General features: G+C 42.0%; 1 protein-coding gene across 1 annotated transcript in view; it reads left to right on the top strand.

The window, feature by feature from the left end:
• PCNX2 (pecanex 2) overlaps nt 1-15,373 on the top strand; it is a 302,561-nt gene that overhangs the window by 109,438 nt on the left and 177,750 nt on the right. Inside the window, 2 exon segments of the mRNA XM_055081202.1 lie at nt 4,830-4,965; nt 9,657-9,802. Of these exon segments, the coding sequence (XP_054937177.1) occupies nt 4,830-4,965; nt 9,657-9,802 (282 nt within the window).

Genomic DNA, 15,373 nt, shown 5'->3' with positions numbered 1-15,373 from the left:
GCAGTGGTTAAGAATCCACCTGCCAATGCTGGGGACACAGGTTCGAGCCCTGGTCCGGGAAGATCCCATGTGCCGCGGAGCAACTAAGCCCGTGTGCCATAACTACTGAGCCTGTACTCTAGAGCCCGCGAGCCACAACTTCTGAGCTCACGTGCCACAACTACTGAAGTCCACGTGCCTAGAGCCCGTGCTCTACAACAAGAGAAGCCACCGCAATGAGAAGCCCGTGCACCGCAATGAAGAGTAGCCCCCGCTCGCCACAACTAGAGAAAGCCTGTGTGCAGCAACGAAGACCCAGCGCAGCCAAAAAAAAAAAAAAGAAAAGAATCTTTCTTAATATCATCATGCTTCATGTAAAAAGAGGTTAAGAGGGAGTTTGACATGCTGTTTGCATTTGTCTTTATGTTTTTAAAAAAGGATTAGGTATGAGTTGAGAGCAAGACACTCTTACCCCATTCCTGCTAATAGAGACAACTAGAATTAATATGTTATTTGTGTGAAAAGCATAGGGGTCAGTTTACTTTTTTTTTTTTTTAAGATGTTGGGGGTAGGAGTTTATTAATTAATTAATTAATTTTTGCTGTGTTGGGTCTTCGTTTCTGTGTGAGGGCTTTCTCTAGTTGCGGCAAGCGGGGGCCACTCTTCATCGCGGTGCGCGGGCCTCTCACTATCGCGGCCTCTCTTGTTGTGGAGCACAGGCTCCAGACGCGCAGGCTCAGTAGTTGTGGCTCACGGTACTAGTTGCTCCGCGGCATGTGGGATCCTCCTAGACCAGGGCTTGAACCTGTGTCCCCTGCATTAGCAGGCAGATTCCCAACCACTGCACCACCAGGGAAGCCCCCAGTTTACTGTTTAATATGAGAATGAGCAAAGTCAGGTCCTATATCAGTAGAAAGAAATAGGAAGATTAGGTATGGTTATTAAGTGTCTGATATATGAGAGGCACCATATCCAGTCTGATTTCATTCTTACAGCAATCTCTCTGAGGAAGACATCATCCCTATTTTATAGGTGAGGATCTTTTAAAAAATTTATTTTGTTGAAGTGTAGTTGATTTACAGTGGTGTGTTAATTTCTGCTATACAGCAAAGTGATTCAGTTATACATATATATATATTCTTTTTCATATTCTTTTCCATTATGGTTTATCACAGGATATTAAATATAGTTCCGTGTGCTATACAGTAGGACCTTGCTGTTTATAGGTGAGGATTTGAGGTAAGAAAACAACATTGTTATAGTCACAGATAGTAAATAGTAGAGCAATAATTCAAGCCTAGTTCTGTTTAATTCTAGAACTCATCCAAAAGATTTTGAAAAGAAAACCAAACCCTAGATTTTTACATAGGATTTTTCAATGGCTTGCGCAGGAAAATAATGTTATCTGTTATTATTTTTATTTTGTCATCAAAAACATGCAAAAAATTCAGCTGTATTGACACTTCCTTTTGGACCATGTTTCCTGCCAGGAGGCCCTGGCAGGAGGAAGGTTGCTCTGAAATAACTTTGTCACACCTTCCACAGTAGTCCGTTCTTAGTTTATTTCAGTTGGCAATAGAGGGCGCTCTACACTGTCTAGATTTTCTCACATTTCCATACTGCTTCTGCCTATTTATAGTCATCACCTACATTACCTACAGTGAAGTCAGATCAGTCTTTTGGTTTTAGTGAAGTTCTGGCATTTGCTGAGTTTTAGGTTTCTCTAAATTTGTATTAACAAGATGTTTTTGATCCTATTGTATTTAGCTATGAAATGACAGAATTACAGTCCTCAGAGGTTTCTGTACAAAGTACAAAAGTTTGAATGAACACTGTCTTTATAAATCTAAATTTTTTTCTCTATTAGTGACACACATTACACCACTAGTATAGACAGGAAGCAAAAGCACTCTTTATGGAACAATCGTACAAATAATAGAAGGATAGGATTTTTTTTTTTTTTTTTTTTTTTTTGCGGTACGCGGGCCTCTCACTGTTGTGGCCTCTCCCATTGCGGAGCACAGGCTCCGGACGTGCAGGCTCAGTAGTTGTAGCTCACGGGCCCAGCCGCTCCGCGGCATGTGCGATCCTCCTGGACTGGGGCACGAACCCGCGTCCCCTGCATCGGCAGGCAGACTCCCAACCACTGCGCCACCAGGGAAACCCGGATAGGATTTTTAAGTTTTCAAAATCCATGTGCTTATCCCACCTGACTCATTTCTCAAACCCCGGTGTTAATGTACGATGTTTCCTAAGTGGTTCTTTACTTAGAAACCATTATTGAATGGTTATTGAAGGAGGCCTTTATTGAATGTATCATCAAATAGTCATAAATCATGTCTCAAAAATGTAGAGAAATCTGTGTGTTTGTGAGCACGTATGTGAGAATAGTGGACGTATTTTAAACACTGTTCCTGTAGAATAAGCATTTGTATGTTTGTGAATACAGTAGTAGAGAGATGGGAAAAAGAAAGATCTAAAAACTTGTTAGAAACTTTGTACCGAATGTGAGATTAGAAATCAGAAGGCATTACTACTCAGCCTTAAGAAAAAGATCAAAATAATGCCGTTTGCAGCAACATGAGTGCACCTAGAGATGATCATACTAAGTGAAGTAAGTCAAAGACAGAGAAAGACAAATACCATATGATATCACTTATATGTGGAATCCAAAATATGACACAAATGAACATATCTACGAAATAGAAACAGACTCACAGACACAGAGAACAGACTTGTGGTTGCCAAGGGTGAGAGGGTGTGGGGGAGGGATGGAGTGGGAGTTTGGGATTAGCAGATACAAACTACTATATATAAAATAGATAAACAGCAAGGTCCTACTATATAGCACAGGGTTCTGTATTCAAACTCCTGTAATAAACTGTAATGGAAAAGAATATTAAAAAGAATATGTTTATAATGTATAACTGAATCACTTTGCTGTACATCAGGAACTAACACAACATTGTGAATCAACTATACTTCAATAAAAAATTATAAAAGAGAAGGTGATGACATTAGTGCAACGTCTGCATTCTTGAGGTGGCTTGGGCAGCAACACAACGAAGGAGCCCGCGTGCTGCAACTAAGACCTAGTGCAACTAACTAAATAAATAAATATTAAAAGAAAAAAGAAAAATGCTTGAAACAATAATAAGATGTGTTATTTCAGAAACAGGAAGTCCAAAGGCATGATCAGTGCAGGGTTGGTTGGTCATCAAGAAGCTAGTTTCGGGCTTCCCTGGTGGCGCAGTGGTTGAGAATCCGCCTGCTGATGCAGGGGACACGGGTTCGTGCCCCGGTCCGGGAAGATCCCATATGCCGTGGAGCGGCTAGGCCCGTGAGCCATGGCCGCTGAGCCTGCGCGTCCGGAGCCTGTGCTCCGCAACGGGAGAGGTCACAACAGTGGGAGGCCCGCGTACCGCAAAAAAAAAAAAAAAAAAAAAAGAAACTAGTTTCCTTCTGTCTTTCACCGCTGCTGTCCTTGGGCTTGTCCCTCACGATGGCAGTATCGCTGCTGCAGCTCCAAGGGTTTCTGACTCACATAGCATCTAAAGGTCAGGAGAAAGATGGTCTCTTACTTTTGTTACCTTTTAAGAAGTAGAACCCTCCTACACTGTTGGTGGGAATGTAAATTGGTACAGCCATTATGGAAAAACAGTATGGAGGTTCCTTAAAAAACTAAAAATAGAGGTACCATATGATCTAGCAATCCCACTCTTGGGCATATATCCAGAGGAAACCATAATCCGAAAAGGTACACGCACCCCAATATTCATTGCAGCACTATTTACAATAGCCAAGACATGGAAGCAATCTGAAGGTCCATGGACAGATGAATGGATAAAGAAGATGTGGTACATATATACAATGGAATATTACTCAGCTATAGAAAAGAAAGAAATAATGCCATTTGCAGCAACGTGGATGGACCTAGAGATTATCATACTAAGTGAAGTAAATCAGAAAGAGAAAGACAAAGAGCATATGATATCACTTATATGTGGAATCTAAAAATGATACAAATGAACTTATTTACAAAACAGAAACAGACTCACAGACTTAGAAAACAAACTTATGTTTACCAAAGGGGAAAGATAAGAAAAAATTAGGAATTAGGAAAATTTAAAAATTAAAAAAATTAGGAATTTGGGAGTAACATATACATAGTAGTATATATAAAATAGATAATCAGCAAGGGCCTACTGTATAGCACAGGGAACTCTATACTCAATATTTTGTAGTAACCTATATGGGAAAAGAATCTGAAAAAGAATATATACGTATACATATATATTTATAAATATATCTGAATCACTTTGCTGTACACCTGAAACTAACATAACTTTGTAAATCAAGTATACTTGAATAAAACATAAATAAAAAAAATTTTTAAAGGTAAAAACACTGAAAAAAAAGAAGAAATAGAAAAACTTGCTTGTGAACATCCTTATCCACAGCTGCCTTCCCTTTGCTCTGCGGTAGCCTCTTAGAATAGCATTGCACTCCTGTGCCGGGACTGGCTGGGGTGATTGGAGTTCCCATGGTGGGTGTGGGATGACCAGGATTTACCCCAGAGGCCAGGGAGGGCCCTCATCTCTTCTGAAGCACACCGTCTGGATGATAGAATAAAACTGGAGTTCCATGTTGAATGTGTGCAAGGTGATAGCCCTTCTGCCTGAAGGTGGCATGGCACATGCAATTTTCAACTTTGAACTGCTCATGCAAGGTGGCAGAGGCTTAACCCGTGACCTGCGTTAAGGATCCTGCTGTCGTTGTGTTTGCATGTCATAAGTAAATGACTTCTGGTACGTCCAGGTAACCAAAGCATTTGTTTTGCCCATCCTTAGAGACATACAGAGCAGCTCGTCCAGTACCACAACTTCCGAGAGTCAAGATCCTTCTTCAGGGGACCCTGTGGTCAGTGCCTTGCAACAACAGCTGTTGCTGATGGTGGCTCAGAGGACCCAGTCAGAAACCCCACGGGTACGTCCCAGCATTACCGTTTGTGAATGTTCCAGAAGCAGGGATCCTGAAACCTGTTTCCTGGTGGGATTCCCTAATAGAATTAGTCCAGTCTTGTCCTGAATTTTATGTCAGCTGGGTTGTGGCTATATCACTTTGTGGTAGTCTACTGAACAAATGTGAAAAGAAACCTCTTAGATAACAGGTACCCTTCCGTTCATGCGAACGGGATTATTACTGTCTTAATTGCTCTTCCAAAAGCATTAAAAATTCATTCACATTGATCTTTGGTTGCCAGGATGCACAAATCCCACAAGAGCTCACTTGGTTAGAATGGCATTTTTCCCCTCATGGTTTGGAAAATATCTGGATTTTTATTAATTTATTATAGGCTTATATTTTAAGCATGCAGAGATTTTTTTTTTTTTTTTTTTTTTGGCGGTACGCGGGCCTCTCACTGTTGTGGCCTCTCCCGTTGCGGAGCACAGGCTCCGGACGCGCAGGCTCAGCGGCCATGGCTCACGGGCCCAGCCACTCCGTGGCATGTGGGATCTTCACGGACCCAGGCACGAACCTGCGTCCCCTGCATCGGCAGGCGGACTCTCAACCACTGCGCCACCAGGGAAGCCCCCTTTACGTTCTTAAATGTTTTAATTCTACCAAAGATTATTTCTGAAATGTACTATATACTTCTGTACCTTCTTAAACTGAATGTGCTGATCATTATTTAAGCTGTTCTTGATAATTCAGGTTCACGAAACGGACCTTGGTATTGTGCTGTCAGCACAGATCCATATGGGGGGTGGTGAGCAAATGCAATTATCCTGTTTCTTAAAAAGGACTTGTGTTCAGTTTACACCCCATCCTCCTACTTTTACTAATCTCTTTCTTCTGATCGTAGAATAAAACTTGCAGGCCTGACTTGCAGGCAGCGTGATGTGATTGTTCTTGGGTGAGGCTTAATTAATGAATCAGAGACAGAACCGGCCTCTTGGTTAGTGTGTCTCTGTGTTTACCTGAGTCATAGATATGGAACCCCCCTTAGTCTCCACTGTGAGTCCTCACCCCTGCCAGCTCCTTCATTACTGATGCTGTCCAGGAGCTCTGCGTTAGACCCCTTTTTTCCATGCCCTTTCTGGGGATAACCACCTTATTCGCTTCCACAGCTCACTTCTCTCTCTCTCTTTCTGGGTATATAGATGCAGATATAGACATGTTTATACTTGTATGTATGTGTGTGTCACCGTGTTATCCAGGCTGGTTGGCTTGTCTACTCCCCAGGAATTCCTAAGCCCCTTTAAGGTAGAAACTCTGTCTTGTTATCCTTTGAATTTTCAGCTTATATTACATATCATACCTGGCTTATATAATCTGCATAATAAATATTTGTTGGATGAGTGAATAAATGAATGATTAAAACGATGAGAAAAATTTGAATTTGAGAGACTTACCTGGTGGTCCAGTGGTTAAGACTCTGCGCGTCCACTGTAGGGGGTTCGGGTTTGATCCCTGGTCAGGGAACTAAGATCCTGCATGCCACGCAGTCCAGGGGGAAAAGAAAATTTGAATTTGAAATTTATACCAGAAAACAGGCTAAGTATAATTGCTGTGATTCACTGAAACATCGAGCTCTGTGCTTCCTTGCTATTTAAAGCAAAAAATGAAATTCAATGAACCTCATTTTCTGATAAAGGAAGTTGTTATGGGCTGATTTGGGCTCCCTCAAAATTCATATGCTGCCATCATAACCCCCATGACTTCAGAATGTGACTGTATTTGGAATAGGACCTTTAAAGAGGTAATTAAGTTAAAATGAGGTCATTAGGGTAGAACCTAATCCAGTATGGCTGGTGTCCTTTGAAGAAGCGGAGATCAGGACACAGATACACATAGAGGGAAACCACGTGAAGACACAGGGAGAAGACGGCCGTCTGCCAGCCAAGGAGAGAGGCCTCAGAAGAAACCACTCCTGCCAACACCTTGATCTCGGGCTTTTGGCCTCCAGAATAATAACACCTACGTGGAAGAGTTACTGTGAGGTTTTTAGGATTAAAGATGGCAAAATTATGCCTTTACTAATCAGTGTCAATTATTAATATCATCAAAATTTTTATTAGTTATATGGAACTCTTGAATGTTTCAGGGAGCTTGGGGGATATACAGTTCTTCTGTCTAAGCCACCCCATCTGTGTTACTTTGTTGTAGCAACTCTAGTAAACTAACACAGAAATCAAACCATTTTTTCTTTGCATTAAATTCTGAGATGTTTCTTAAACAAGGATTTTCATTTAAGCAGCAATAAATAGCACAATATGCCAGAATCTTTAATAAGTTTTGCAAAAAACGTAGATGTAGTCTTCATGTGATTTTTTTATACTAACCTTCCTAAAACTACTCTCACTAAAGGAGAGTATTTTTCTTACTATTCAAAAGAATGCTATCACCTTTACTGTTGCTTATCCTTGACCTGTTTACGCATCATACCTGAATTCCCACATCACAGAATGGTAAACCATGCTCAGCTTGTACACGTATTTCTTACTTGCTCTGTTTATCCACGGAGCATAAAGGAAAAGGATCTCTTTTGGGGGGAAGATTTACTCTAAACCACAAATTCATTGTCATTAAAAGAAGATGCTGTTCTTGCTGTCATGACAGCAGGCAGTTTCCACGAAGCTCTCTTTTCTGTTGGAGTTGCATTCCAGATACAAACAGCACTTATAATCTCAACTTTCCTGTAATAATACAGCCCAGTCCATCCTGTATATTGCTAACCTGTATATTGCTAACCTGTATATTGCCTTCACGATGGATCAACTTTCCCTTGAAATGCCTTTTGCGTTTATAGTCCGAATAACTCTGTGCTCTATAGCTGAGTCAGGGAATTAGCATCTGGGAACAGAGAGATGGTAAAGTCAGCCTCCTTGGAGGGTACCACGTGGTCTCCAATGAAGCAGGTGTGCTGCCCTTATGCATGCCAGGCATTTTGACATCAGCGACTTTCACTGAATTAAGGAAAAATTATGTAGTCTGCCCAAGTATAGCTTTCTACTTTGTAAGTCAGAGAGAAGTGTGTGAGACCTTTAAAAATCTAAAAAAGCATGCTAAGAAAGCATCCCCTCCATGACTGCTCTTCTGTGCTGTCGTCCTCCCTTTTCTTGTTTTGGTCCTTCTTATTAGTCACCTGTGTTTTATGTTAGTCAGCCTACAGGAAATTAGAGCCTACCAAAAATCTTTTTGGGAAAAATAGAGGGCAAAAGCAAACAAATAAAAATACAAACTAGAATAATCCACCAATTCCGCTTTTAGAAATATATCCAAAAGAGCCTAAAGCAGGGACTTGAACAGTTATTTTGCACGTGCATGTTCACAGCAGCATCATTCACGATTGTGAATAGCGAATATTCCACCAAGGGGGTAGGGGAAGCAACCTCAGCGTCCGTCAACAGATGAATGAACAAACAATATGCGGTCTATCCACACAACGGAATTTTATTCAGCCTTAAAAAGGAAGGAAATTCTGAGACCTGCTACATGGATGAATCTTGAGGTCACTATGCTAAATGAAATAAGCCAGTCACAAAAGGACAAATACTGTATAATTCCACTTATAGGAGGTCCCTAGAGGAATCAGATTCCTGGAGACAGAAAATAGGAGGATGGTTGTCAGGCTGGGGGAGGGGAGAGTGGGGAGTCAGTGTTCAATGTGGACAGTTTTGGTTTTGCAAGATGAAGAAGTTCCCGAGATCTCTTGCACAACAATGTGATTATCGTCACTACTGAAATGTATACTTAAAAAATGGTCAAGATGGTGAATTTTACATTATGTATTTTTTTAACCACAATTATAAAAAAAAAAAGACAGATTAGAAATAGAAGATGTACAGAGGGCTGGGGCTCATTAAGTATTTGTTAGACGAATGAAGACTAATTTCTTTCAAAACTGAGTTCCTCTCCATTGGATTAGAGCCAATCAGAGATGAATTTGGGGTGAAAATGTTTTCAATCTGAGATTAAATTCCCCCATTTGTTTCTGTTTTATTAGCTTATATTTTTTCTATAAATATTTTACTTTTTCTTATCTTGGGCTTCACCAAGGACCTACATATTGTCAGTGAAAATATTTTTACTTATAGTAAAATTTAAATATTTATCTCAGCATTACATCAAATAACATACCTTTCAAAAATTAAGTCATTTAAGGTCTTTTGCTGAATTCTGATCTTTCATAAGAATTATTTTCATGGCAGTTTCTTGGCCTGACAGCAGTATTTTGATATGTGTAACATAATTTCAATGTTACATTTTAATGAAATTGAAGTGTGTTGGTAAAAAAGACCTTTTCTCCAACAAGGATCTACTGTATAGCACAGGGAACTATACTCAATATTTTGTAATAACCTAGAAGGGAAAAGAATCTGAAAAAGAATAGATATATATAACTGAATCACTTTGCTGTACACCTGAAACTAACACAACATTGTAAATCAAGTGTACTTCAGTACAAAAAAAGAAAAAAGAGCTGAAAAAAAAGACCTTTTCTGTTGATCATCATCCTTTTCTTAGGGTACCCATTTTTTTATGAACTATGTTGGTTTCCATTTCAGAATTTGAACATCTGCTTTTAGTACTTTTAAATCAGGAGGTTTATTTATGACAATAACATGTCAACGTGAGACCCTCTCTCTGTTTTTTCTTTCGGCATGTAAAAGCATGTGAGTCAGGATCTAGAAGACTCTTCCTGTTCTTCCACACAAGGAAAATTTAACCGAGAGCAGTTTTACAAGTTTATCATCTTCCCTGGCAAGTGGATTAAGGTCTGGTATGATCGCCTTACCTTGTTGGCGTTACTTGATCGGTAAGCTGCCGGGCGCGCACGTGTACGGGTGAAAGACACAAGGGGGCGTGTGGCGGCTTGTGCTTACGTGCTGATAGCAAGGAATTTGGCTACAGGCTGAGGTTCTCTGGGGGCATTTTCAAGGTGTCCAGCCTTTGTGCTGCACACCCAGAGTCAAAGCACTGAGATCTTGACAACTGAAGAAATTGTCACTGAGCGATTACAGTGGGAGCTAGGAGAACTGGGTAATATGGTTTAGACTTAAGGTTAGCTTTGGGGTCCATATTATGCCTTTGTCTGCTCGTCACCTGCCAATTTTTGTAGGAGGGCCTGCAGCTCCTGTAGGCAGGGCAGGGCCTGGGTGCCTGGGTGCGGTGTGGGGAGGAGAGGAGGGACACCGGGTGGCTGGGGTGGTGATGTCTGGCCCTTTCCTTTCATGACGTGGGTTCTTCTTCTCTCTAGCCTGTAATGTCACTGCTGATCTTTCCTTTAAATGCTGTTACTCTTCCTCACCACTGCTTCTTAAGATGCAATGCTGTGGGAGCTGAGGGTACTGGGTGGGGAGGTGGAAGCAGAGGCTGGGGGCTCAGGTTGGCTAAGGTGTGATGGAGTTGGGGCCAGGTAGGGGACTTATCCCCACCTCAAGATATACAGAGGACCGCATTGTGGTCTTCAGGGGCTGTGGGTTTGGAAATGTGTGATGCCGTTACTAACGGTGTCATCAGCAAATGCTGAATTTCACCGTTAAATGCCAGCCAGTGCATTCTCTACATCTGCGTCTTTATTCCCGTCCTGCCCCTAGGTTCTTCAAAACCATCTTTGTTTTTTTTTTAGATTCCATATATATGTGTTAGCATATGGTATTTGTTTTTTCTCTTTCTGACTTACTTCACTCTGTATGACGGACTGTAGGTCCATCCACCCCACTACAAATAACTTGATTTTGTTCCTTTTTATGGCTGAGTAATATTCCATTGTATATATGTGCCACATCTTCTTTATCCATTCATCTGTTGATGGACACTTAGGTTGCTTCCATGTCCTGGCTATACTCCAGGACACTTAGGTTGCTTCCATGTCCTGGCTATACTTTATTTTTTTAATAAAGATGTTAAAAAAAAAAATGCCAGCCAGCGGGGCAGTGGGAGGGCTGCTTGCCAGGTTTGCTGTAGTTGGTCCCCCAGGGAATACTTGTTATAGTAAATGTCTTAAATGGTATGATCACATACTGAAAAACTATAGTCATGCACAATTACAACAGCAAATTTCAGGACCTACAAGTCAGGGAATGGAGTTATAATGGTTTTTCTAACAACACTGTGTTACGCAAGGGGCACACACTTAAGACGAAGACTTCATACTTAACTAAAATAACTCAGGATAATACAGTCTGTTAGATGAGACAGGTTTTTGGAAATACTCATATAAAAAGAAATTACTGGGCTTCCCTGGTGGTGCAGTGGTTAAGAATCCGCCTGCCAATGCAGGGAATACGGGTTCAAGCCCTGGTCAGGGAAGATCCCACATGCTGCGGAGCAACTAAGCCCGGGCACCACAACTACTGAGCCTGCACTCTAGAACCCGTGAGCCACAGCTACTGAGCCTGTGAGCCAGAACTACTGAAGCCCGCGAACCTACTGCCCCCTAGAACCCGTGAGCCACAGCTACTGAGCCTGTGAGCCAGAACTACTGAAGCCCGCGCACCTAGAGCCCGAGCTCTGCAACAAGAGAAGCCACCGCAATGAGAAGCCCACGCACCGCAGCGAACAGTAGCCCCCGCTCGCCACAACTTGAGAAAGCCTGCGTGCAGCAACGAAGACCCAACACAGCCAAAAATAAATACGTGCATAAATAAATTAATTAAAAAAAACAGGGATTCACACGATTCCCTGGTGGTGCAGTGGTTAAGAATCCGCCTGCCAATGCAGGGAATACGGGTTCAAGCCCTGGTCAGGGAAGATCCCACATGCTGCGGAGCAACTAAGCCCGGGCACCACAACTACTGAGCCTGCACTCTAGAACCCGTGAGCCACAGCTACTGAGCCTGTGAGCCAGAACTACTGAAGCCCGCGCACCTAGAGCCCGAGCTCTGCAACAAGAGAAGCCACCGCAATGAGAAGCCCACGCACCGCAGCGAACAGTAGCCCCCGCTCGCCACAACTTGAGAAAGCCTGCGTGCAGCAACGAAGACCCAACACAGCCAAAAATAAATACGTGCATAAATAAATTAATTAAAAAAAACAGGGATTCACACGATAGATTTTACATTTTTGACAATGAAAGCTATGTTGTTATTTGAAAAGGTATACATAAATTACATTGGATATTCATCGGGGGTATTTAAAGTCACAGGTGGATGAGAGAAGTTGAATTTGCCAAACGAAAGCTTAGAAAGAAAACGTATGAATAATAAAAAGCAAACTGCGAGGGTTGGCAGGAAGTGGAAGAAACTGGTGAATAACAGGCACTGAAATCGGACTAATCACTGCTCTGGACTCCCACAGGTTAAGGCTTTCTGCTCGACGTTTCTCAGCTTTCCGCTGGGATTCAGGCTGATCTTCCTTGAAAGGGTTTCCTTATCCTCTGATCGTAGTAGCGTCACGGGTTTCTGTGATTGCAGCCTCTTCTGTTTGCCTTCAGTTTGCCATCCATTCTGTTCAGATATTTTCAGACTTGTCTTTGTTTTCCTTTCTCATTTTCTCTTCTTTTCTGTTCTGCCATTACCCCATCTTGCAAAACACCTAGGTTTCCTTTTCATTTAATTAGCTTATCAGGTTGGCATCTAAAACAAAAAGCTGCCCATCTGAGCATCATTTCATTCATTTATTCATTCATTCAACACATTTTAAAAATAAAGCAAAAATTGCAGCACCTACTCCACGCTAGGCTCTATACGGAACCCTGTGTATAGGGCAGTGAAGGAAACAGACACGGTCTCTGCACTAGGGGAGCCCGACTGCACTGGGAGAGATGGGATTTGAGACAGCAAATGGTACTGGGTGCCATGGAGACACGGAACCTGGGGGAGGAGGGGCACGGATGTCAGGACAGGTGGCTGCAGAAGGCTTATCTGAGGACACACAGATACGAAATGTGGCAGGGAGCTCGCCACGTGACAGGTAGAGGGAAACTCACTATCATCACCGTCATCACAAGGACGTGCTCTCGTATTTCCCATCCTTACAAATCCTCTCGACCACTTTCCCCCCAGCTGCTGTCCAGGCTCCCTTGCAGCAGAGCTCCTGAAGTGTTACCTATGCTTTTTCCAGTTTCTCTTCTCCCATTTTCTCATAAACCCATTGCATTCAGCCTCCTCTGATCCCAGGACTCCATGGAGCCTGCCCTGGTCCAGGTCACTGTTGACCCTGTCGTTCAGGTCACTAGACCCCCTGTCTTGGTTTACTTTCTTCTCTGGGCTCCCAGGGCTCAGCCCTCTCTTGGTTTTCCTTCTGCCTTGTTGGGTCACTCCTTCCTGGTCACCTTTGCAGGTAACCACTTCCCGTTGGTGTCCTTAGGAGCTGCACAGCTCGTGCTCTTTCTACCCTCTTTTCTTTAGTGATTGCATTTAGTCTCATGGCTTTTAAATCCCACCGATCCGCCAGTGACTCTCAGATTTCTGTCTCCAGCTTGGACCTATTGCCCCAATTCTCGACTTGTGTCTCTAACTACGGGATTGACATCTCACGATCAGAGATCATGTTTTCAGAGTCGAAACAGCTCTTCATCTCTGCCTTATCCCAAGTCTGCTCCATCTTCAGTCTCCCCCACCTCAGTTGATGACAGACCTATCCTTCCAGGTTCTCAGGTCAAAAATCTTGGTGTCATCCTTTCACACCCACATTCAACTTCTCATAGGAAATTATGTTTACTGCTCCTTCAAATGTGTCTGCTGCACCTTCCACCTTCAGTGTAACCACCCTTGTCTGAGCTGCTTTCATCTCCCATTTGCATTACTGCAAGAGCATCTCCTGCTCAAACCCATTCTCCCTGTACGCTATTCTTTTTTAAAAAAATTTTATTGAAGTATGGTTGATTTACAGTGTTGTGTTAATTTCTGCTATACTGCAAGTGACTCAGTTATACATATATCTATTTTTTCAGAATCTTTTCCATTATGGTTTATCACAGGGTATTGAATATAGTTCCCTGTGCTATACAGTAGGTCCTTGTTGTTTATCTATTTTGTATATAGTAGTATGTATCTGTTAATCTCATACTCAGTTTATTCTCCCTTTCCTCTTTGGTAGCCATAAGTTTGTTTTTTATGTCTGTGAGTTTATTTGTATCATTTTTTTTAGATTCCATATATAAGTGATATCATGTGATATTTATCTTTCTCTGTCTGACTTACTTCACCTATGATCATCTCTAGGTCCATCCATGTTGCTGCACATGGCATTATTTTATTCTTTTTATGGCTGAGTAGTATTCCATTGCATATATGTACCACATCTTATTTACCCATTCATCTGTCGATGTTCATTTAGGTTACTTCCATGTCTTGGCTATTGTAACTAGTGCTGCAATGAACATTTCGGTGCATGTATATTTCTGAATTAGAGTTTTGTCTGGGTAAATGCCCAGGAGTGGGTTTGCTCGATCGTATAGTAACTCTATTTTTAGTTTTTTGAGAAACCTCCATACGGAACTGTTCTCCAAAATGGCTGCACCAATTCACAACATCTCCCTGTACACTCTTCTTAGCACAAGAGAGTGAGGCTGGCCTTTCTATTCTTCACCACACCAAGCCCTCTTCCAGCCTGAAGACCTTTGCACTGGCTGTTCCCTCCACCTGGAGCGCTCTCCCCTTAGATACCTGCACGACCAACCCCTTGGTCTTTTAAGTGTCTTTTCTCAGTGAGTCTTAGCCTGACCTTCCTGTTTAAAATTCCATCAGCTCCCTGCCTGTAGAGTCGTAACTCCTCTCACCTTGTTCTGTTCGTTTTTCTATTGCACGAATCATCTTCAGATACTATATCATGTACTCATTTTGTGTGTATTACTTATTTTATGTCACTGCCCACTGGAAAGGAAGCTTCATGATTTTCATTCACTGATGTATTCCCGGCACCCAGAGCAGTGCCGAGCCCTTTTATTACGTGAACAAATGAATCGACTTCCCTTAGTGAAGCAGCTCCCTTTCCCGATTTCTGCTATTATGATCCTTTTCCCCCAGATTGAAATCTTGGAATCATCTTTATTCTTTCAACCAATCTTTCACTGTAGATAATCCATTCAATCACAGGGTCCTTTCTGCCTCATTCTGTATTATGTCTGAAAGTCACATGTCCTTTCCAATTCTCCAGCTGTGTCACTTTCCCAGGCCTTCCTTATTTCTCTCTGGGAGTATTATTTATCCTTTCCTCTTCAGTGCATCTTGTTAACCTCTGCAAGATAAATCTTTCTAAAGTACAGCTTTAATCATGACACTCCTTGTCCAGTGAGCAAACTTCTTAACCCAATATTTAATATTGATATACAAGGAAATGTGGGAGGGGAGTCATGGTGGGGAGGCTGAGGGCAGAGGAATGGAGTCCTGGTGGAGGAGAATCTGGGAAAAAGATACTTTTCAGGAACTTTTTTTTTTTTTTT

The sequence above is a fragment of the Physeter macrocephalus genome, chromosome 20, assembly GCF_002837175.3.
Source record: "Physeter macrocephalus isolate SW-GA chromosome 20, ASM283717v5, whole genome shotgun sequence".
Lineage (NCBI taxonomy): Eukaryota > Metazoa > Chordata > Mammalia > Artiodactyla > Physeteridae > Physeter > Physeter macrocephalus.
The sequence above is the reverse complement of the archived record's forward strand: the minus strand, read 5'-3'. Positions and strand labels throughout refer to the sequence as shown.